This window comes from Daphnia carinata, chromosome 4 (genome assembly GCF_022539665.2).
Source record: "Daphnia carinata strain CSIRO-1 chromosome 4, CSIRO_AGI_Dcar_HiC_V3, whole genome shotgun sequence".
Classification (NCBI taxonomy): Eukaryota; Metazoa; Arthropoda; class Branchiopoda; order Diplostraca; family Daphniidae; genus Daphnia; species Daphnia carinata.
Genome location: NC_081334.1, coordinates 6,952,515 through 6,975,606, shown reverse-complemented (window position 1 = coordinate 6,975,606; position 23,092 = coordinate 6,952,515). Strand labels below are relative to the sequence as shown.

The 23,092-nt window shown below is 40.9% G+C and overlaps 5 protein-coding genes and 1 long non-coding RNA gene across 6 annotated transcripts in view; 3 read left to right on the top strand and 3 right to left on the bottom strand.

Annotated features, from left to right (window-relative positions):
• The window catches only part of LOC130687628 (teneurin-m-like), a 58,979-nt gene extending 53,329 nt beyond the window's left edge, over positions 1-5,650 (top strand). The window contains exons 15-16 of the mRNA XM_057510797.2: positions 25-3,981; positions 4,063-5,650. Of these exons, the coding sequence (XP_057366780.1) occupies positions 25-3,981; positions 4,063-5,000 (4,895 nt within the window). The 3' untranslated portion in view covers positions 5,001-5,650. The remainder of the gene's footprint in view (positions 1-24; positions 3,982-4,062) is intronic.
• The window catches only part of LOC130687640 (transcriptional enhancer factor TEF-1-like), a 79,431-nt gene that overhangs the window by 27,171 nt on the left and 29,168 nt on the right, over positions 1-23,092 (bottom strand). The gene's annotated exons all lie outside the window — the stretch shown is intronic.
• Positions 6,826-11,065, top strand: LOC130687634 (exocyst complex component 1-like). The gene is given in 16 exon segments (XM_057510807.2): positions 6,826-7,105; positions 7,186-7,278; positions 7,389-7,593; positions 7,650-7,813; positions 7,877-8,104; positions 8,175-8,307; positions 8,372-8,481; positions 8,553-8,820; positions 8,897-9,048; positions 9,129-9,403; positions 9,463-9,626; positions 9,629-9,672; positions 9,761-9,914; positions 10,018-10,163; positions 10,240-10,434; positions 10,487-11,065. Coding segments are annotated over 16 exon segments (2,652 nt in total). The 5' UTR covers positions 6,826-6,937; the 3' UTR covers positions 10,640-11,065.
• LOC130687662 (uncharacterized) lies at positions 16,006-17,351 on the top strand. The gene is made up of 7 exons (XM_057510837.2): positions 16,006-16,102; positions 16,156-16,227; positions 16,286-16,425; positions 16,496-16,679; positions 16,742-16,833; positions 16,904-17,086; positions 17,158-17,351. The coding sequence occupies exons 1-5, from the start codon at positions 16,075-16,077 to the stop codon at positions 16,804-16,806; spliced, it is 489 nt and encodes a 162-aa protein (XP_057366820.1). The 5' UTR covers positions 16,006-16,074; the 3' UTR covers positions 16,807-16,833; positions 16,904-17,086; positions 17,158-17,351.
• On the bottom strand, positions 19,403-20,518 carry LOC130687664 (uncharacterized). Its single transcript, XM_057510840.2, has 6 exons — positions 20,452-20,518; positions 20,254-20,393; positions 20,000-20,183; positions 19,846-19,937; positions 19,593-19,775; positions 19,403-19,529 (listed from the first exon to the last, which is right to left on the bottom strand). Exons 1-4 carry the CDS (start codon positions 20,513-20,515, stop codon positions 19,873-19,875), a joined length of 453 nt encoding a protein of 150 aa, XP_057366823.1. The 5' UTR covers positions 20,516-20,518; the 3' UTR covers positions 19,403-19,529; positions 19,593-19,775; positions 19,846-19,872.
• LOC130687670 (uncharacterized) lies at positions 21,173-22,693 on the bottom strand. Its single transcript, XR_009000206.2, has 4 exons — positions 22,301-22,693; positions 22,134-22,236; positions 21,654-22,047; positions 21,173-21,572 (listed from the first exon to the last, which is right to left on the bottom strand). It is a non-coding gene; the product is annotated as an uncharacterized LOC130687670 (long non-coding RNA).

Here is a 23,092-nt window from a genome sequence, read left to right as displayed (position 1 = left end):
AACACGCTCGCCCCCATTTTCTAGGTATTCTACAAAAGGGTGACGGAAGTAACATGTACTTGCGCTACAGACCCGAAGTGTTGCGAACGGTGATGGGCGACGGCCACCAGAGACCACTCGAGTGTTCGAGCAACGCGTGCGAAGGGCCAGCCGTCAAGCAACGCGTCCTGGCACCGGTGGCTCTGACAGCTTCGCCCGACGGCTCCATCTACGTTGGCGATTTCAATCTGATCCGTCGCATCGGAACGGACGGCAACGTCAAGACCCTCCTCCGACTCAACGCCACGCGAGTGTCCTACCGCTACCACATGGCTTTGAGCCCCGTAGACAACGTCCTCTACCTTTCCGACCCGGAAGCTCACCAGATTATCCGCGTCCGAGACATGAACGACTACACCGATCCCGAACGTAACTGGGAACCGGTTATCGGCTCGGGTGAACGTTGTTTGCCCGGCGACGAGTTCAACTGCGGCGACGGCGGATTGGCCCGTGAAGCCAAATTGGCTTACCCGAAAGGAGTTGCCGTGGCGGCCGATGGAACCGTTTACTTCGCCGATGGAACCAACATCCGCGCCGTCGACAAAGACGGACTCATCAGCACGGTCGTCGGCAATCACCAGCACAGGACCCACTGGAACCCGATGCCCTGTGAAGGAACTCTACCACTTGGCGAAGTGCGTCTGCGTTGGCCGACCGAGATCGCCATCAATCCGCTTGATGGCGCTTTGCACATCATCGACGACCACATGATTGTGCGCCTGACTAGCGACGGCCGAATGAAGATTGTCGCTGGCAAACCACTGCATTGTCCAGCCACTTCGACATCGGACGCAGTCGATTTGGCCACTCAAGCCGGCCTGGTCATGCCCCAGAGTTTGGCTTTCGGACCCAACGGCGACCTGTACGTGGCTGAAAGCGACTCGCAACGCATCAACCGCGTCCGACGGATCGGAACTGACGGCCGGATCATTACGGTGGCCGGCGCCGAGTCCAAGTGCAATTGCCTGGACGCCGGATGCAACTGTTACGACGAAGAGCGCCATCTGGCGACGGCGTCTCGTTTCAACACCATTTCGGCCATCGCCGTGGCGCCGGACGGCGTCTTGCACATTTGCGATCAAGCCAATTACCGGCTGAGGGCCGTCACTTCCAGTCTGCCCGCCGAGCCGGGCACGACCAGCACCTTCGACATTTACTCGCCCGAATCGCAAGAGATTTACGTCTTTAACCGTTTCGGCCAGCATGTGGCCACCAAGAGCATGGTGACTGGCCGCAATATTTATCTCTTCGGTTACAACGTCAACACGAGCAACGGCAAAGTCAGCACGGTCACGGACTCGGCCGGCAACAAGATCTTTTTGCTGCGCGATTATTCCAATCAGGTGACGTCGATCGAGAACACCCGCGGACACAAATGCCGTCTGCGCATGTCCCGCACCCGACTCCTCCAAGAGTTCTCGACTCCGGAAGGCCGTAACGTCACTTTCGACTACTACGGATCGACCGGGCTGCTCAAGTCTCGCGTGGACTCTGGCCGCGGTCAGGGCGTTTCCTACCAGTACGACGATAATGGCCGTCTCATCTCGGCCATTTCTCCGACCGGAGAGATCGTCAAGCTAACGTTCGACTTGAGCTTGAAAGGCGCCTCTGTTCAAGTGGTGCACGGCAATCGAAGCCCGGTGGTTTATTTCATCAAACCGGGATGGTCCGTCAGCAAGAAAGTCGGACAAGCGGAAGAAGTTGTTTCCATGCAGCCTGATCGCAGTGTTGTCATTTTGACTCCGTTCAATCATCTGACGGCCACCGAAACAATTCCTTACGGGGCCGTCTTGGGAGAATCCGACTCGTCTCTGGCTGAAACTTTCCCCGTACCGGCCAAGCAGAAGGTGGAAATCGGTGGCGAACTGGTTAGTCGACTCGAATGGCGTTACTTTGTCCGCCGACGCAGAGCGGAGAAGAAAGACTTTGTCCAGCTGGGCAAGCGGATGCGCGTCAACGGCGAAAATCTACTCACCGTCGAGTACGACAAGGAGAGTCTGAGCGAGGCCGTCTTTATGGAAGATCGAGCTGTCGAGTTACTCAACATCACTTACGACGACATGTCGAGACCCATCAGCTGGTCGCCAGGCCGTTCTTCATCCTTCGCCGCTGTAGAGGTCAATTACGACCGTTTTGGCCAGCTGGCCCTGTGGAAACAAGGCGACCTGTCGGAATCGTACAATTACGACCGATCCGGCCGTCTCGCTGAAGTCGTTTTCGCTGATGGAAACAAATTGATTTATTCCTTCCGTGATGCCTTCGCTACTCTTCCGTCGCAGTTGACGACGGAACGCGGACACACTTTCCTCCTCCATCACAACAACATCGGAGCTCTGCAGTCCGTCACGACTCCTCGCGGTCACATCCACTCGTTTGGTTTGCAAATGGTCCCGGGCGGAACTAAATTCTTGTATCACTCGCCGGCCAGCCGCCAACCGTTCCAGCTGCTTTTGGACGACCAGGGTCGCGTTCAATCCAAGTTGTACCCAGCCGGCGCTCGCATCGTCTACATTTACGACGACGAATCGCGATTGGCCAAAATGATATCGGGCGTGGCGGAGACGTCTCTCGACTATTACGGCGAAACGGGCCTGCTGAAGACGGCCGAAGTGAAAGAGCGTCCCGGCTACGAGGTGCGCAGCGAATTCAAATACCACGGAGGCTTGGTCAAGGAAGAGCGGACTAAATTCGGCAGCAAAACAGGACTGGACAATGCCAGAACTCGCTGCAAGTACGACGGCAACGGCCGTTTGGCTCTGATCGAAACGGAACTTAACGGTCGCGAGCTTCCGCCGCACGCCTTCTCTTACAATCAAAACCTGGGCTTACTGGAAGGTGTCAACGACTTGCGTGTCTATCGCAACGCATTCAACCGCACCGTCATCCAAGATTCCACCAAGCACTATTTCCGCATTTCCGATCGCGATCAACACGGACGCGCCGCCATGACCCTCATCAACATCAAGGGCTACGATGCTTTCAAGTTCGAGCTGGACTTTGACGTCCGCGGTCGAGTGCGCCATCGGCGCGTCACCGTTGGCCAGAAGCTCTCCAGCTACAACGTGACGTACAACGCCGAAGGCGGACTGCTCCAAGTCCAGCACCAATCGCAATCGCAGGGATTCTCTTCCGCCGCCGCCGCCGCCGCATCGTCGGCCGTTGGCGCCGGAGGGAGGAGTTACACCTACGCTTACACCTACGATGACAATGGCAACATTTTGACCATGTCCAACGGAGAACAGGCGAAAATCAGCTTAGTCTACGACGCCGGCGATCGTGTTAGCTCTTTCGGCGAAGGCCAAACTGTCACTTACGATCAGCGCGGGTTCGTCGTGCGTCGCGGCGGCCTCAAAATGGCCTACAACGACCGCGGTCAGTTGTCTTACGCCAGTGATGGCAAATTCCGTGTTTGGTACAACTACGATTATCGCGGCCGACTCTCCGTCTGGCGCGATGACAAGGGCAACGTGACCCAGTTCTTTTACACGAACCCGTTGAAGCCTCAACTGTTGACTCTGTTGCACTGGCCCAAAGAGAGCAGGACGTTGAGGATGTACTACGATGTCAACGACCACCTGATCGCCGTCGAGTCACCGGAGCAACGCTGGTACGTTGCTAGCGACGAAACTGGCACACCTTTAGTCGTCTTCAACGTTCACGGGTCCGTTATCAAGTTGATGGAGAGGACGCCGTTCGGCTCGACGGTCTTGGACACGGAGCCTGGCGTTTACATCGGCGTCGATTTCCGCGGCGGCATACTCAGCCCGCACACTGGAATGGTCCACTTTGGCGGCAGAGTCTACGACCCGTCGATCGCCCAGTGGCTGACACCCGAGTGGGAGCACCTCGTCTCGCGCTTGACAAATCCGCAAGACATCTTCGTCTACCGTTTCCATGGCAACGATCCCATCAGCGTTGAAAGAGAGACGCGTTACATGACAAGTAAAATTTAAAAAAAAAAAATTTATTTCAACTGAAAGTGTGTGTCCTAAATGTTGTTTTGGTTGTTGTGATTGCCTACAGGTCTGGACGACTGGTTACAACTGTTTGGCTACTCGTGGAACAACATTGTCGGTGCGGAATACAGTACGGCTGCTGCGTTCAATCGCGTTTCCGAAATGGACACGAAAAATGCCGTCGGCCATTTTGGAGTCATATCCGGCCTGCGTTGCCTGACTGAGAACGTGCAAAACGGATTTTCCGTGCTGAGTTTCGTGCCGCCTCCGAAACTGAGGTCGGGAGGCGAGCTTCGTCGCAACCCTTTGCCCGGCATCGCCTACAGGAAGCCGGCCCTCGGCGAAGGCATTTTGCTGTCGCGAGCAGGCGGTCGTGTCGCGGTCACGCTGTTGCCCGATTCGCAAGGCACCAGCGGTGGCATATTGCAAGATGTGTTGGGCTCGGTGCTGGGCGACAGTTCCACCACGCACTGGTTGGACATCCGCACCGGAATGGGCCAACAGGAAATCTTCTACTTTGTCAAAGAGAGTCTGGCGAAATTGCGCGACGACCAGGAAGATTTGAAACGTCTCAGTGGTCAGTTTAACATCACGCTGGTGGAGAACCCCTCCGAACAAGGTGGCGGCTCTGAGCTGCGATTGGCCAATGCCGATTTAGCCGTCAGCATCAGTTACGGCGTCGAAGTAGAAGCGGCCAGACAGAGGATTCTTCGATCATCACATCGACGGGCCGTTGAAGCTGCTTGGCTTCGCGAGAAACAATTGGTGGAGAGCGGTTTGCCCGGGCAGCAAGTCGACTGGAGCGTTGAGGAACGTGTCGAACTGTTGACAAACGGGCGGGTTGATGGGTTCGTCGGAGCGGATTTGCACAGTATCTACGATTATCCACAGTTGGCCGACGACGCCAGCAACATCATCTTCCGAAGAGACGACACGAAGCGGAAGCGACGAAAGAGCCACCGTCTTTCGGCGCGCCAACAAAGACGGGGGCTTTCGCAACATTGAAAAAAAAAAACAAAACAAAAAAAAAAACACGGTTGTATAATCAATCCGCCAACCAGATCGTCGTGCGTTGAATATTCACTATATATAACAGTAATGTGCTTTTTTTTAGTAAAAAAAAAAAAAATAAATAAAATAAAGAGTGAAAAAAAAAGGGCAAAATAAGAAAATTCAGATTGAAACCTTTGTCATTCTACGCTGTAAACCTTTGACGGAACCACCTGCGTTGTACTTTTTGCGTCATCAGAAGACTGCTCGAGTCGAATAATGAAGTGTAGTCATCACCCCGTCTCATGTGATAATCAAATATCGAGATGGAATCCGAGTAGATGTGGACATTCTTCGACATATTTGATGGTTTTTTTTTCTTCCCTGTCCATTTCTATATATTACATACACACCAACCAGTAAAAGAGATATATTGGAATCACTATCGACATTGAAAATCATGTTTGTTTTTTTTTCTTTTTTTTTTTTTTTAACTGCATTTTTAAAGTTGTGTTAGAGTTGTAACGGTTTTCTGTTATTCCTTTCGTGTAAATATTTTTCTTATCTACGTAGAGCGAAAATGATTCGCCGACATCACACCGCCAGATTCATTTTGGAATTTCTCCTCCCTTTTTTTTTTCCCTCCACATCATGCATATGTTAATTTGAAGAGTGCGCAGTTTGATGATTCAACATGCCAAATTTCTCGTTTTCATCTGTGCGTGTGTTATTTCGACATGACGGGCCTAAACTATTGCGTGCGTCAAGTGTAATAATATTCACATTTTCATGGTATAATAATCTTGGTATGCAAAATAAAACAAAAAATAAGAATGAATCTGATTATGATGTGCATCTGATATCTGATATAAATACATATTGTTGTACTGTAAGTCTTTTTCTTTCGAATGTTCTTCATATAAGACGGCAACTAGATTTTTTCTTTTCAATTTGTTTTTAATCTCAAATTATTAAAACACGAAAAGCAAATATTTAAATAATAGAACAATAAAGATTCGAACCCGAGAAAACAGCATGGCATCCGCGAACTATGCTACAGCGCCATACTTCTCTCACATAATCTATACATAAGCTATCTATTGTAATGGGCTACACCGAAAGCAAAATTTGGTTGGGATGTGCGGTCCTGGCACAATGGTTATCACCTTCGCTTTGTATTCTGTCGGTCCCGGGTTCAAATCCCGCCACCTCCAATTTCCCTGCCCTCCCTCCCACTCCTCCCACCAGCCTCCTTCCCGCCCACCATTCAAGATTCATCACAACACAAGATTCTTCACATCGGATTTCAAGACATCGAAAAATTCTTCAAATCGGATTCTCAAAATTCTTCAACTCATCGCTTCGGACATCGGAAATGACAACGCTGGATATGAAAAAAGAAGAAAGAAGAAGAGCCATGCCTACTATAAAGGGGCTAAAAATGGCACAAAAAAACGATCTGTAGTACCGTTCATTACATCGAAGATCGACCCACAAACTCAGGTAGAGAAGGGGTAATCGGAGCTTGTAGGTTGTTCGTAAGTTCTCCCCATGGCCACTAGGTTCATGGATGCAGGCAGCTAATTATCGAGTAATGTGACCCTCTTCGATACCGTTTTTTGTTTTTCCTTTCCTGTGTCTAACACCATTATGGTGTACAGTAATGCAGTAATGCGGTTTGCAACAGCAGTTTTGCACCAGCTAGCAGGTTAGTAATAATAATTTTTATTAATTGGTTATTTAATAATAATTAAAAAAAAAAAAAAAAGACACGTTAGTTTCCACCACCAGATCGCGTTGGCTCCCTGTTTTGAGCTTTTGACAGATTACCTCATTCAGCAGACGGACTGCAATTATGTTCTGTACGGAGTTACTTCATTCCGAAAATTGATAAATCTTTTATTGACGATTGAGAATCTTGTTTTACATTCGGTGTTACATTCTCCAAATAAATGGCGGCACTTAGGCATAGCTTACAACGAGAATTGTTTACGCCTGGCGAAGAGAGACTTGTTGGTTTGGTTCATGTGACTAGTGTGGGCAAGAAGAAAAAAGCAGCTCCTTGTTTTTTATGTGTAGCTGTTACTGCAGATCAAAGTATTGGAGCTGTTATATACAAGGTACTTCAGCCGCCACATAAGAGTTACAGAATCATGTTTGTTTTTCTAAATCATTAATTTGATTAACTGTTCATTTCCAGGTGAAGAAAACGGAGAAAAATAATATTTACAAAAAGAAAAGCAATTGGCCCTTGAAAGAGCTGAAGCTTGTAGATGGCATTGATGGGAACAAGGTTGGAAAAAATTTCCACGTAAACCATAGTTATGTTGTTGAACTTTATTATTGCACCAACAACAACCGATTCAAGCTCCAAAATTCTAGTTTCTCATTTTGTGTTGCCAGGAGACTGCTGAATTCAGCCTTCATTTTGACAAGGTTTATCACTGGTCAGCATCAAATGTTCAGGAAAGACTTCTATTATTTTCCATTCTGTGGAAACTATGTTCAAAGTATTTGCCGAAGCAAAGCCCAATGTTTAACAACATACCTCCAGGCATTACTGAAGATACTGTAATACCAGAAGCATCCACAGCACTAGACCATGAAGGTTTGAAAATTTACAGCATTTCAAATAGAAATCTAAAAATGCATAGCTTTGTGTAGTCAGTGGCCAGATGGATGGAGGCATTGGTGAGGATGATTATCAGGCTCTTACTGATCGAGAAGAGAAGGATCTGGAACGGTTATTATCGCAGTCTAATAACGCCTTGAGCAACGCAGAAAAGTTTATGGAACAACTCGCTAAAGATTTGTCTTTACTTGATGGAGCATGTTATATTTCAATTCAAAATTTTTCTTGAAACATAATGATGATTTGATTTTTGCGCCAGGCCAACATTCAAAGTTTAATGGGTTCTGAAGCTCAAGTCATACAATTGTTGAACCTTCTTGAAGCGGCCGAAAATGAAGCTGCAAGTATTGAATCAGAATTGGACAAGTACGAAAACATTCTTCTCCAAGCTCGTGTAGCAATGGCAACAGTTGGTGAGAAAAACGTATCGTTGGAGACCGCCAATCGCAACAATCGTCTACTTCTTATGGAACTTAACAATTTAGTTGTAAAATTTCTTTTCTGAATTTTGGTTTTCGCCTGCAAACAACTTCATTCTTTTTTTCTAAATCCCGTAGGCACAGCTAGATATTCCACACGCCCAGCAGGTCACTTTGAACAATCCCGACTTGAACAGTCCCACTGGCCTTCAAAACGCTATATTAGCCGCCAAATCTCTTCAGCGTGCAATGAATGCTGAATTGAAGCCAGGTGTGAAAATCTTGTCTAGGAAAAATGGATTTCCGTTTATTCATTCATTTTATCATTTCCATAGGAATAGAGAAAATGGTTGCCGTTCAAGACCAACGGCGACAATTAGAAAAATGGCGAGCAAAGTTTACGCCCACAGTTACCCGTCAATTGAATAATCTCTTTATTCACCTAGTAATATCTGACCGTTTTCATTGTTTTTGGTTTAATTTAAGCTTATCGAACGTATTAATTTTTTATTGTAGAGCAATGATTCTGGAGAAACTAGCAGTCAAAGCTCTAAGAGTTCCAGCTCGTCCCAGACAACTGTTTCACTAGCCAAACACGGAAAACTACATTCTCAACTACAAATGTATGCACCTTTAATGCATTGGCTTAAAGCTACAGATCATGGCTGCTACGAGAAATTGCTTGAGGTTTACACCACTTCAATTTGCAAGTTGTATGAAAGAGATCTCCGCCAATTCTTTGATGAAGCTCGGTCGAAAGTGATTGGACTTCGCGAGAGAAAACGTAGAGTACCACTGCATTGCCATGCTATGTTACCGTTTTGTGTGCTGCGTCCTTTAAAAAAATTTCCCTGTTGTAGTGCGTGGAAGTGACTCTGGCTCAGAGGTTGGGGCCAGACATTCCCTATCCATAAAAAATCCATCCGGAACTAGTGTTACTGCAGCAAGCCCTAGTGGGACAATACAACAACCAAGTCAAAATTTGCTAGGCAATGAGAGAGAGCTTTGGACGGTAAGCATTATAAAAAACAGAAGTCTTTTCTTGATTAAAATGGCTTCAATGTATTTATTAACTATTGGTTTTACACCCAGGTGGAAGTCGATATCCATGAGAGGAAACGTCTTGAAGACCTACTCGAATGTGCTCTCGCGGAACTTGAACCAGTTTGTCTTGTAGAACAAGAATTTTGTGTTGCGTTCTTTGCTTTAGATCAAGGAGGCAACGAAGGGGATGAATCGTCATCAAGTAACAAATCTCCGGAACGTTCCATTAACGAGGAAGTACGAAAAATGATGAGTGTTTTATTTGCTGTTCTTGAACCGGAACTTGTCAGCTTTCTTGCGACATACGAGAAAGTTGATAGTTTGTAAGTGTTTTAAGAACCTAAATTATGGATTGTTCATTACTTATTTGTGCCATTTTTAGTTCACCTTTATATGTTCTCGTGAGGCTGAGCCAGCACGTGTTGTCTGCAACTGATACTGGCTCTTTTCTCAGTGTTACGTTTGGCTCGTCATTAGTTCACGTGAAACGATCATTCGATCGATTTTTCATGACCCAACTTCGATCGATTGAAGAATCTAGACAGCCTAAAAATCAAAATGCGGAATTCTTCCTTTTATTTCAAATTTTGAAGTATAATTCTTAAATTCTTGAACTATTTTACCAACTGCTGGAGTAGCTACTATAAATTCTAATTTTTAATCTTTTCTTTCTTTTGAAGGAGTTTTCTATGATTATTGAAAATATTTTTAAGAATTCCGAGCGACGTGTTGATGTTGACAAATGTTACACTCGTTTGGTGCGGGCTATGTTTGACGTTATTCCAAGAATTGCTGTTGAAAATTCTAAAACTCCCGCTGATGTGATTAAGATGGGTACTTCATCTATTATTGTTCTTATTTCATTTTTTTTTTCATGTAATACCGTAATTGAAATAGCAATTATTTCTAACATTTTTTATCTGCATGCGCTTCTTAGAAAATTATCATCGGTTACATGCTTTGTTATCACAATTAAAAATTGCTGTCCTCGAAGCGGAGAAGAAGGAGGCAAAGCAACGATATCAGGAAGCCCTTCAATTGTATGTTATCCTCTATTTTGGAAGGCCATTGGAGAAGCTGAACGTAAGCATTATTTAAAGTCATAAAACCTGGAGCTAGTAGCGTTTTATATTAACATATAAAAAAATGTATGTGATAGATATTTTTTGATGGTGTGCAAGCAAAAGTTTCACAAGGAGTTAAGGAGTCAGAAATTGGATACCAAATGGCGTTTAGTAAACAAGAGCTTCGGAAAGTAATTTCTATTTACCCAGGAAGAGAAGTTAAAAAAGGCCTCGAATCTCTGTACAAAAAAGTAGAAAAACATCTCTCTGACGAAGGCAACTTGTTACAGGTCATAACATTTCAATATTCTTGATGACACATAATGAAACGCTGTTAAATAGGTTGTATGGCGTGCAATGCAAGAAGAATTCATTCGACAATATAAATCACTTGAAGACATGATTCAGCGTTGCTATCCCGGTGCCCTGATAACTTTGGATTTTTCCATGAGTGATATACTCGAATATTTTTCAGACATTGCCCGTTCCCACTAGTTAAAAAACGTAACTTGTTGAAACTTTTCTAAACGGCATTAAACTACAAAATTGATAAACAAAGACACACAGACACACAAAATTCATTTACCTAGACAGTTTCTTACAGAATGTCATTTGACCGTCGTTTTTATAGCTTACCATTGTTCTCTTGTTAACTATTTTTGGGAAAATTTATAAACAGCATTTTCATTTCTCACCTGCTATTTTTGTATGCAAATAGCCTCAAATCCGCATCTAACTCGTCTATTTTCTTTCTCCCTTATTTATTTTTTTTCACTAAGTGAACAGTTTACTAAGTACAGCGAATGTTTATGCTGCATCGCGCTAAAAACCAGCGCGCCAGTACGTGATAGCGCTTTGTACCTCCTTTTAAATTTTTGCCCAAATTTGGCTTGAAATACATGATTTCAATTCAGAATTAAATGCTGATCACGGAAATCAAGTTTATTTTTCAATTGGTCGTATAGTTTTTGAAATAAACGAAGAGAATGACCGTGGGAAAATTGCCTCAAAAACCTCCAAAAACTGACACTCGTTGGAATTGGCTGAATAATTTAAAATATACTCAAAATTGAATGCTGATTACGGGAAAATTGTTATTTTTTTCATTAAGTAAACCGTTTTTTCGATACAGCGAATATTTGTGCTGCATCGCGCTAAAAACTAGCGCGCCAGTACGTGATAGCGTTTTGTACCTCCTTTTTCATTTTTGCCCAAATGTAGCTTAAAATACACGATTTCGATTCAGAATTAAATGCTGATCACAGAAATCAAGTTTATTTTTCAATTGGCCTTATAGTTTATAAATTAAACGTCAAAAACATAAGGCCGGGCTTATTTTGTCGGGCTTAAAATTTGTAACTGAAAAAACTGACACTCACTGGAATTGGTTGAAAATCACAGGATATACTCAAAATTGAATGCCGATTCCGGATATATTTTTCATTGGGTTAATCGTTTTTTAAATTTACCGAATATTTGACGCAATGCTAGCGCGCCACGGCGCCAGTACGCCAGAGCGCTAGCGCCATGCAGCAGAAAGTCGGGCTTATTTTATCACTCGGGCTTATTTATCAGTCAGGCTTAAAATTTTCTTCGGCATAGATGCAGCAGAAATATTCGGTGATGATCCATTAATCAGTGCAGCCATCTATTGTTAAGGTACGCAGATTTACCTGACTCAAATGTTCGCAAATTTACTTGAAAACAGTTGCTTTGACTTATGAATGAATGTCGGTACGGGAGAGGGTGGAAAATGGTCGAAGTTTTCCACACTCGTGTGAGCTGACCTGGCGGCGAGACCGAGGAAAAGTGTTTGGTGTGGTGATGGATATGTTTTGTTTGAAATGGATCACAGTCAAAATAGCAGAAGGAACCACTGCTGCAGAAGTCTAGGAAAATACCTGTCGGTACAGTCTAATCAAAGGTTTGATAGATCTAGTTTTGATGATGGTAAAACTTGATAGGAGAGAAAAGAAAATTGAATTCTTGCTGTATGGTGTCCTTTTATTGTCTATATAGGATTTTATTGACGTCCATTGGTTCTATTTTTAGAGAACGAAAATGTTGTGGGAGATAAAAGTGATGCTAACCACTAACTACGTTGGAGATGCCTCTTGTCATCTGGAAAATATCAGAAATTCAGGTCTTCAAAAAGTTTCATATCAGATATTTAAAAAATGTTTTTAGCTGATTTGAATTTATAATTTTTAAAAATAGGAAACACCATCGAATAAAAAAACCATTTGACATTAAACATAGATTTTAGGTTGATACCTGAATCAGAAAGGAATTCACTTGTACAGTGGTTTTGTTTTTCTTCCACACAGGGACCTGAAGCATTAAAAGTATTTCATTCATTTACAAACAATGTTTCTGCTTTTTAAATATTTTTTAGTTGTAGACTGTGGGGTACTGACAAGTTATCTGTGGTGGGAATCTACTTAAATAAACTCAAAATGGCCAAAAATCCTGAAATTGAGAAATAAAACGAGTGAAGAAACCCAAGAAAGACATATGCTAGGTAAACCGACAGAAAATATTTCACAATCTGTTAACCAAATAGTTAAATATATTTTGTATCAGAACTGTTAAGAAAGTTCTACCTGACATTCAAAATTCCTGAATATAGCAACATCGTGAGTAAATGGAATCATGGTTATGAAAATTATCTGTGTTAAAGCAGTCAAGCTGGGAAGTATGGAGAAGGACAAACCAAACGTTGGTGGCTGAAGTTCAAAATGAGAATGAAATGTAACCAAGAAAAACACCATATTCAAAATTATAGCTTTAGCTGTTAGTGGCTACATTGTATTTTCTGCCCATTGTTCCTATATTTGGCAGGTTAATAGTGGGGGCATTTGTAGGTGTGCTTCGTGGGCTGACATGTATCCCAAAAATTGCAACAAAAACTGCCCAGTGTGTAGACCAATTCCATAAAGATTCTTTTGGAGAGTCCTCGCAGTCGGAAGAGCTTTTTTCTTGGGGTTTCGCCAGCTTAAATGGATTTCGGAGTTTTGGCGAAAGAAAGGAAAGTGGAAAGCTAAATTATATTAGTGGCAACACTGATGTTTCAAGTTAATAATACTGCTTTTATTTAAATAGATGAAAGTTTATATTAAAAATTTTCCTATCTTGTGAGCGTCAACTGCCTGTTGAGGAAGTTAGCTGTAATGCCAAAAACAGCTTAAGAATTCACCGTAGTCCCGACGTCATGTCAAAGGATAAAGGATAAAAGGAGTGCTTTAAAGCCTTCGCGTATGTTAAACAATTTGAGTGGGCCATTGTTATATGTTTCTGTATATTTGTTTGCATATTTCTAAAATGTTAACAATCTTAAAGTATTGTTTACCAATGATGAGCGTGTAGGAGCAACCTGAAAATTCGACTTGTGATAGCTTGGTGATGTTATCAGTGAATGTGGGAGTCTTACACATTGTCTCTACCAGACAAGCTTAACGCTTTGGCGGAATTCCCTACTAATGGTTTAAATATGGCCCCTTATTTCATTGATTTAAGTTTAAATTATGCCATTGATGACTTAATCCTTGGCGGTGTGGAGGAGTTGGTTGCGTCTAACTGCGTACGTCAAAACTCAAAATGATTTAACTTGGAAATGTACATTTTTTATTAATTTTAGCTGTTGTTTGTTCGTAGATTCGGCTTTGCGAAGAACAAGGATGGTAGTGGTTTTAGTGCCATTTTGGTGATATTGGCGTCCCGAACATAGCGAGAAATCTGTGTAAATAACTGTTTTGTACATGTTGGTTATAGTTTTTGATTTATTGTTTGTCACTTTTTCAACAGTCTGAAGCGGCATTTTTTAAAATTCTACATCCATTGTTATCAACACGGCCGATGGACTGAAAATGTCAGACTTCCCTTGGTTATGTTTTTCCCAGGACATATCCACAAGACGCATACGAAACGAAAAAACAGTAACCTACAGCTAGCAGATTCGGACTCAAATTGTTCGTTTAAGCAGAAATTGATATTCGTTCAAAGGATGACCGAAGAATTCCGGATTCTTTTAGGTTTTGGTATACGGAGGTATGTTTATTTTTAAAAAATTGAAGTGTATATCTGGGCTCCCTTCTTTTCTGCGGCCCCGTTTCCCCTTGATTTGTAATAAGCCCGTAGGGGGTCATGCCCCTACTGTGATCAGCAGTAACGGTTGTGAGTGCGCTGTCTGGAAAGGGGACGTGGGGGTCCTCATGGTCCGATGATATCATTGGAGGGCTATGAGGCTACCCAAAAATCCGAATTAACAGTTAATCGCTCACGTAAAAGCTTGTCCGCAACCTTCGCTCTTTTTCCGGCTTCTCTTAGCCACGCACCGGGTAATCTCCCCGGTGAGTCAAGTGAGGTAGTGTCTCCCCCTACCTTGGTTGACAGCAACTTTGAAATCGGCATTTTTGCTGTTTCAGAGTTGCACGTCATTAAATTATGCAGAGTGTTATCAATTTCTCTGCATCTGACAGAAGAATATGCTCGCAATCAACTCACGAATCATGTAAGGTATGAACTCTATATATGAATTAAGAGTTTTTATGCCTAATGGTGTTTTACTGTATTATTATAGATGAACAATAAATTTTGATCTGAAAAGGTTTCTGTTTGGGGGAAGGTTTGGATACACTACATGGAATTTCCATACTTCATTCAGATTCTCATTTAAAAACGGTATTTAATTTTTCATAAATTGAAGTGCATATCTGGGCTCCCTTCCTTTCCGTAGCCCCGTTTCCCCTTGACTCGTAATAAGCCCGTAGGGGGTCATGCCCCTACTGTACGGTATATATAAAAACAACATATACCGAGGTTTGGAGGGCTCTGGCCGGAAAGGGGACGTGGGGTGCCGCTTCGTCCGATGATGTGTTCACGGAGGGTGACGTGGCTGCCCACAAATCCGAACTAAAGGTTAATCGCTCCTGTAAAAATGTTCCAAATCTTCAGCTCTTCTTCCGGCTTCTCTTAGCCAATCACCGGGTAATCTCCCCGGTTGGTCAACAAGGCAGTGTCTCCCCCTGCCTGGGTTGACGGCAACTTTTGAAAGGGCTATTGTGCCTTTTTAAAGTTGCAAAAATAATTGTAATGTGCAGAGAATTGTCAATAAAATTTTTTTTATAAAATATTTTTTCCAAAATTTGTTTCTTTCATTGTCTGTGTTAGCTGTGTTCACACATTACATTTATTAACTTTTTTTTTTGCTTTGCTTTATTTGTTTTTGTCACCTTTGATGGTAATCATTGTTTCCATTGGTTTATCGTTTATCTGTAAGCATTCTATCATTATCCAGTGATCGAACCCTGGATGTTCGGCATACCGCGCCGATGCTCTACCAATGAGCCATGAATCATATGATGTCAAGTTGGCTTTTTTCTAGTCACTTGTGGACTTGCATTTACACTTAGAATAAAACTGAAATGAAATTCTGCAATATACTCTTCTACATTTATTTTAACACATTTTCTGGGGTTTGAACTCAGGGTAATAGGTATCTCAGCTATAGCCTCTACCACAGAGCTATGAACCTTACGAAAGCAAAGAAAGATAAACATATAGTTCCTGGTAGTTAGTAGGTGAAAGACTGCATAAACATCCTAGACGATAACATATGATATGCGATAATAAAATGTTTAAATATATCTCGTGGCAGAAAAAGCAAAAAGTGATTTTTTTTTTTTTTTTGGCGAATTTTTTTTTTTCTGTGTAAAATATGGCAATATGGCAATCCGTTTTACATAAAAAATAAAAAAATGGCGGAAAAAAAATAAAAAATCGCACTTTTTTGCTTTTTTTCTGACACGTAGCCATCTACCGCTCAGACTCATTATTACTGGCGTAGGCAATTTCAGTCCATTGGATGCCATTCGCAGTTAGTTCAGTAGCGTGGATGGAGAATAACGCGTGGCTGGAGGAACAATTGAAAAATGGATAAGATAATACAACAAAAGGATGGTAAGTATAAACATTATTATATTTGTTTTGAATTATTAATTATTGTTTATTAGATCAAATTATGGACCTGCAGGCTCAATTATTGCAACAGCACAAAATATTAGATAACAGCAAAGCTAAGGATGGTAAGGCCTAATACATAATGATTCTATTTATTTGCTTTTATTCATTTGTGTTTTGTAGCTCAAAGTTTGAGTCTACAAGCTCAGCTAGGGGAAAAGAACAAATTGGAATGGAACAGTTTCCAAACAGTGAAGGAGGTTTTTCCAAACTCAAACCTAACTGAACATGAGGATGAATTGGCATTAGGCGAACACATTCAGGTACATAAACTTTTCAAATAAGAATTCAAAATAAGTATAGAATTTTAACAAACAATTATTTATTGTTTAGATATTCAGTCTACCACCTGACAGTGTGTTAAATTTAAATTCTGTTAGTGCTGCACAAAAAGAATGGTTAGTAATAAGCCCATGCAGTGAAGGAAGTGAACAATTGTGGGACCGTATTTGGGCCGAAAATGGGTGTGGTACGGAAACCAAGATATGGCACAAGTTCAACATGAAACATGGATTAGGTACTTTTCGGTTTTATGTCTATTGAAAAAGTATTTTTAATGCTATTATTTTGCATTCACAGAATTTAATGGGGGATCAAATCAAGTCTGGAAGTGTTACAGGATGGAAGAGTCAGCCTACAGATGAAAAAACACAGAGTGCATTACCATTAAGGTATGAGGTAAATTAATAGAGTAATGCAAATTGCTTAATGAGAAGTACCATCTTGTGTTAATGAATCCAGTACAACAGCAATCCTTTATAGTTCTGTCACAGCTAGAAGCCTCAAATAATTCTGCTTCTCTGTCTAAAGAACAACTTGTCCTTTACGTTCAGAGTGTTGGGGAAACTGGGTACTTAAATGGCCCTAAAGATGTTTTAATTTTGCTGCTATTGCAGAGATGAACATCATACATGGACTCTTTAGGTATGAAAGGATTTTTCTTCAAATAATTTTGAATTTATGACGAAGAATTTCTCCTCCTTTTTGCCAACCAGGTCTTATCTACCAAAAAAAATTTTATCCAATAGGAAAGGATTTTCATGTACTGGGAACACAACTATCTACAATGCAACATTCTACAGGTGCTAGTTTATCATTCAAGAGCCTTATACAATGAAGTTAATCTGCAATTTGTATGTCCTTTCCCAAGCTTCCACCAGAAGTTGAATCTGTGAGTCATGTAAGTTCCATGATCAACAATTGATGTGTTTAACTGTGTTGTTTTTCTTTTCTCAATATAGGTTAATAGTAACATTGGATCTGAAAAGATTCTTGGTTGGGGCAAGACACTGAATAAATTGTATTGATTGGATGGATTACATGACATTGCTATACTTAATTCGGATTCCCCAGACGGTATTTGATATTAAAAAAATTGAAGTGCATATCTGGGCTCCCTTCTTTTCTGAAGCCCCGTTTCCCCTTGACTCATAATAAGCCCGTAGGGGGTCATGCCCCTACTGTACGGTATATATAAAAACAACATATACCGAGGTTTGGAGGGCTCTGGCCGGAAAGGGGACGTGGGGTGCCGCTTCGTCCGATGATGTGTTCACGGAGGGTGACGTGGCTGCCCACAAATCCGAACTAAAGGTTAATCGCTCCTGTAAAAATGTTCCAAATCTTCAGCTCTTCTTCCGGCTTCTCTTAGCCAATCACCGGGTAATCTCCCCGGTGGGTCAACAAGGCAGTGTCTCCCCCTGCCTGGGTTGACGGCAACTTTTGAAAGGGCTATTGTGCCTTTTTAAAGTTGCAAAATAATTGTAATGTGCAGAGAATTGTCAATAAATTTTTTTTTATAAAATGTTTTTGCAAAATTTTTTTTCATTGTCTGTGTTCGCTTTGTTCACACATTACATTTATCAACTTTTTTTTTTATTTAGCTTGCTCAATTCATTTTTATGGTTTTTGCCACCGTTGTATCGCTTATCTGTTAGTCCAATTAGTATTTATTACACTTTTTGAATTCTTGAACTTAGACAAGGAACAACGTGTAATACCTGTATATTTTCTTAAGTAATTTTATACTTATATATTGTTTTACTGGTATGGGAATCGATCCACAGACATTCAGCGTGCAACGCCGATGCTCTAACATTGAGCCACGAGATATATCTATCATATTATATCTATTATGGCGTATCATATGTTATAGTCTAGGATGTTTATGTAGTCTTTCACAAGTATATATTTATCTTTTTATAGCTTTCATAAGGTTCATAGCTCTGTGGTAGAGCATTCAGCTGCGGTAACAGTTACCCTGGGTTCAAACCTTAGTACATGTATGAAAATCTACGTTTCAATTTAATTCAAAGTGTAAATGCAAGTCCGCAAGTGACTAGAAAAAAGCTAACCTGACATCATGTGATTCATGGCTCATTGGTATAGCATCGGCGCGGTATATATAACATCCATTCGATCCATATAATAATTGAATGCTTACAGATAAACGATAAACCAATGGAAACAATGCTTAACATCAAAGGTGGCATAAACAATAACGGTGAATTGAGAAAGCTAAATAAAAAAAAAGTTGATAAATGTAATGTGTGAACACAGACAATGAAAGAAAAAAATTTTGCAAAAAACATTTTATAAAAAAAAATTTATTGACAATTCTCTGCACATTACAATTATTTTTGCAACTTTAAAAAGGCACAATAGCCCTTTCAAAAGTTGCCGTCAACCCAGGCAGGGGGAGACACTGCCTTGTTGACCCACCGGGGAGATTACCCGGTGATTGGCTAAGAGAAGCCGGAAGAAGAGCTGAAGATTTGGAACATTTTTACAGGAGCGATTAACCTTTAGTTCGGATTTGTGGGCAGCCACGTCACCCTCCGTGAACACATCATCGGACGAAGCGGCACCCCACGTCCCCTTTCCGGCCAGAGCCCTCCAAACCTCGGTATATGTTGTTTTTATATATACCGTACAGTAGGGGCATGACCCCCTACGGGCTTATTATGAGTCAAGGGGAAACGGGGCTTCAGAAAAGAAGGGAGCCCAGATATGCACTTCAATTTTTTTAATATCAAATACCGTCTGGGGAATCCGAATTAAGTATAGAAATGTCATGTCATCCATCCAATCAATACAATTTATTCAGTGTCTTGCCCCAACCAAGAATCTTTTCAGATCCAATGTTACTATTAACCTATATTGAGAAAAGAAAAACAACACAGTTAAACACATCAATTGTTGATCATGGAACTTACATGACTCATAGATTCAACTTCTGGTGGAAGCTGGGGGAAGGACATACAAATTGCAGATTAACATCATTGTATAAGGCTCTTGAATGATAAACTAGCATCTGTACAATGTTGCATTGTTGATAGTTGTGTTCCCAGTACATGAAAATCCTTTCCTATTGGATAAAATTTTTTTTGGTAGATTAGACCTGGTTGGCAAAAAGGAGGAGGTTTCATACCTAAAGAGTCCATGTATGATGTTCATCTCTGCAATGGCAGCAAAATTATAACATCTTTAGGGCCATTTAAGTACCCAGTTTCCCCAACACTCTGAACGTAAAGGACAAGTTGTTCTTTAGACAGAGAAGCAGAATTATTTGAGGCTTCTAGCTGTGACAGAACTATAAAGGATTGCTGTTGTACTGGATTCATTAACACAAGATGGTACTTCTCATTAAGCAATTTGCATTACTCTATTAATTTACCTCATACCTTAATGGTAATGCACTCTGTGTTTTTTCATCTGTAGGCTGACTCTTCCATCCTGTAACACTTCCAGACTTGATTTGATCCCCCATTAAATTCTGTGAATGCAAAATAATAGCATTAAAAATACTTTTTCAATAGACATAAAACCGAAAAGTACCTAATCCATGTTTCATGTTGAACTTGTGCCATATCTTGGTTTCCGTACCACACCCATTTTCGGCCCAAATACGGTCCCACAATTGTTCACTTCCTTCACTGCATGGGCTTATTACTAACCATTCTTTTTGTGCAGCACTAACAGAATTTAAATTTAACACACTGTCAGGTGGTAGACTGAATATCTAAACAATAAATAATTGTTTGTTAAAATTCTATACTTATTTTGAATTCTTATTTGAAAAGTTTATGTACCTGAATGTGTTCGCCTAATGCCAATTCATCCTCATGTTCAGTTAGGTTTGAGTTTGGAAAAACCTCCTTCACTGTTTGGAAACTGTTCCATTCCAATTTGTTCTTTTCCCCTAGCTGAGCTTGTAGACTCAAACTTTGAGCTACAAAACACAAATGAATAAAAGCAAATAAATAGAATCATTATGTATTAGGCCTTACCATCCTTAGCTTTGCTGTTATCTAATATTTTGTGCTGTTGCAATAATTGAGCCTGCAGGTCCATAATTTGATCTAATAAACAATAATTAATAATTCAAAAACAATATAATAATGTTTATACTTACGATTTTTTTGTTTTATTATCTTATGCATTTTTCAATTGTTCCTCCAGCCACGCGTTATTCTCCATACACGTTAATGAGCTAACTGCGAATGGAATCCAATGGACTGAAATCGCCTACGCCAGTAATAACGAGTCTGAGCGGTAGATGGCTACGTGTCGGAAAAAAGAAAAAAGTGCGATTTTTTTTTTTTTTCCGCCTTTTTTTTTTTTTTATAGTAAAACGGATTGCCATAAGCCTGACCAAATAAGCCCGACCAAATTTCGTCGGGCTTACAATTTTTTTCTTCAAGAACTGACACTCATCGGAATTGATTGAATATCACAAGATATACTCAAAATTTAATGCTGATACCAGTAAAATTGCTATTTTTATCTCTAAATTGATCGTTTTTTAAATAAATCGAATATTTGACGCAATGCTAGCGCGCCAGTATGCTACAGCGCTAGCGCGATGCAGCCGAAAAAAACTTTAAGCCCGACTAAGTCGGGTGTTTTACCGATATTTTCATAGGTAGCCGATATTTTTTTTTTTTTTTTTTTTTGGGGGGGGGGGGGGGGGGGGGTTAAAACAGTTCGCCATATTTTATTTTTCTCTTCTATTTTTTTACATTTAACATTTTACAAAAAACTATGGTCCCAATGAAAAAATAAACTTAATTTTCGTAATTTTCGTTGAATTCTGAATCGACACCCTTTATTTTTAATTATATCTAGAATTTTGTCAAAAATTAAAAGTGGAAAGGCTATAAGTTATAGCCTTTCCACTTTTCATTTTTGAAAGGGGTTATAGCCTATAACCCCTCTCACTTTTGTCAAAATTCCCCCAAAACGACACCTCGTGGAATTCAACGAAAATCATACATTTTATACAGAATTGAACGCTGATTTTCAAAAATGGATTAGTTTTTCGTCAGCGTAGCCATTTAAAAAATAAACGGATTCCCATATCCCGTCTCATACTTAGGGAACACTTACAGAAAGTCCATTTGTGGATCGCCTAGTTGGGCCATAGATATCGGTATAATTACCATGTACGACTAGATTAAACCAGCAAAGAGAAAAAAACAAATGTTAATACTCAGCTGTGATGGTGTGTGATCGGTATATCCAAAAATTACGAAAGGTGCCTAGCATGTGAATTTCAAATCCACGTTCCAAGGCCTGAAACACCATAAAAGCACTAAACGCGGCAGATCTACAATCAAAGAGCCAGAGGATATTTTATTCTCTGTAATAGAATTGCCTAAGGTCATTCTTCTAGTCGAGATCACTGCAAAAGGTCAAGGTAGAATGTGAAACATACAGTAAATATGCCGTTGCGTATATAAGGACGGCAGGTAGCTCAACAATTCACAGTCATGGAAGTATCTTCCTTTGCAGCAGTAGTTTGTCCTAAGGCCACAGCAGGAAGCCCCATACTTTAAGGCATGTAGAGACTGACTCAGATTTCTTTACTTCATTTGCCAGTTTTACTAGAAAATAAGTAAAGATATTGTTGAGTAAAAGCTAAAAGCATCTGTGTACGCAAATGCACACTTATAATTTTGTCATTTTATACCACTGATATAGTTTCTGTTATGTGATGTGTTTCCATAATTGTTATTATGCTCGGTCCAGCAGTGCAAATTATTCACAACATTAGTGTACTTTCAGATTGGCATCTAAGTAATAAACATGATGAAAGTTATTGCTTTGCAATTTGATGTATCAAAAGGCTTTAGTTACTTTTTATGTTTCCGATATATGAGTTGCCAACAATGTTATTATCCGTCAGGTATGTGACAGGTTATTGGTTGAAAGGGAAGAGCATTTCATTGATGACCAGGCATATTGAAACTCTTTAGAATGGAGCCTGCAGGGTTTTTTCTCGCTTCACGAGATATTTCATTTTCCACGTACTGTTTTGCAATTCACAGAATCAGACACTATAAAGGAGCAACACTTCAAAGAATAATGTGGCCCATATCTGCCTTAATTTTAACTAAAACTTGTAAATCGGCTGAATTTGTCTTTACTGAGAATTCTTAATATTTAAACATTTCTTATACATTAAATAGTAAAAAATTTAGTAAATTTTACAATCTCCTGATTAGATTCACAACACTGTTGTTCAACCATTACCTGTTTGTTTTTTTCCTGAGATAACTGATAAACAGAAATGGTCAGCTGAGAACAGGACATAAGAAAATTCTCCAAAAGCCCGCAACGAACGCCACGAGTAATGTGGCCATATCCGCATTTTATTTTCTTGTTTTACACTTATATATATTTTTAAAAAACTATGGTGCCAATGGAAAACAAACTTAATTTTTGTAATTTTCGTGGAATTCTGAATCGAAGTCAAATATTTCAAAGTTTAATCTGAATTGGCCAAACATGAATAAGGGGTAGCCACTTTTGACAAAATGTGCAAAAAACCACATCTCAAAGTCAACGAAAATCATATACATTTTTCTAGTAACGTAATAATAAAGTAATTCCCCTTTATGAACTATTTCATGTTTCTTTTAAGTAAAA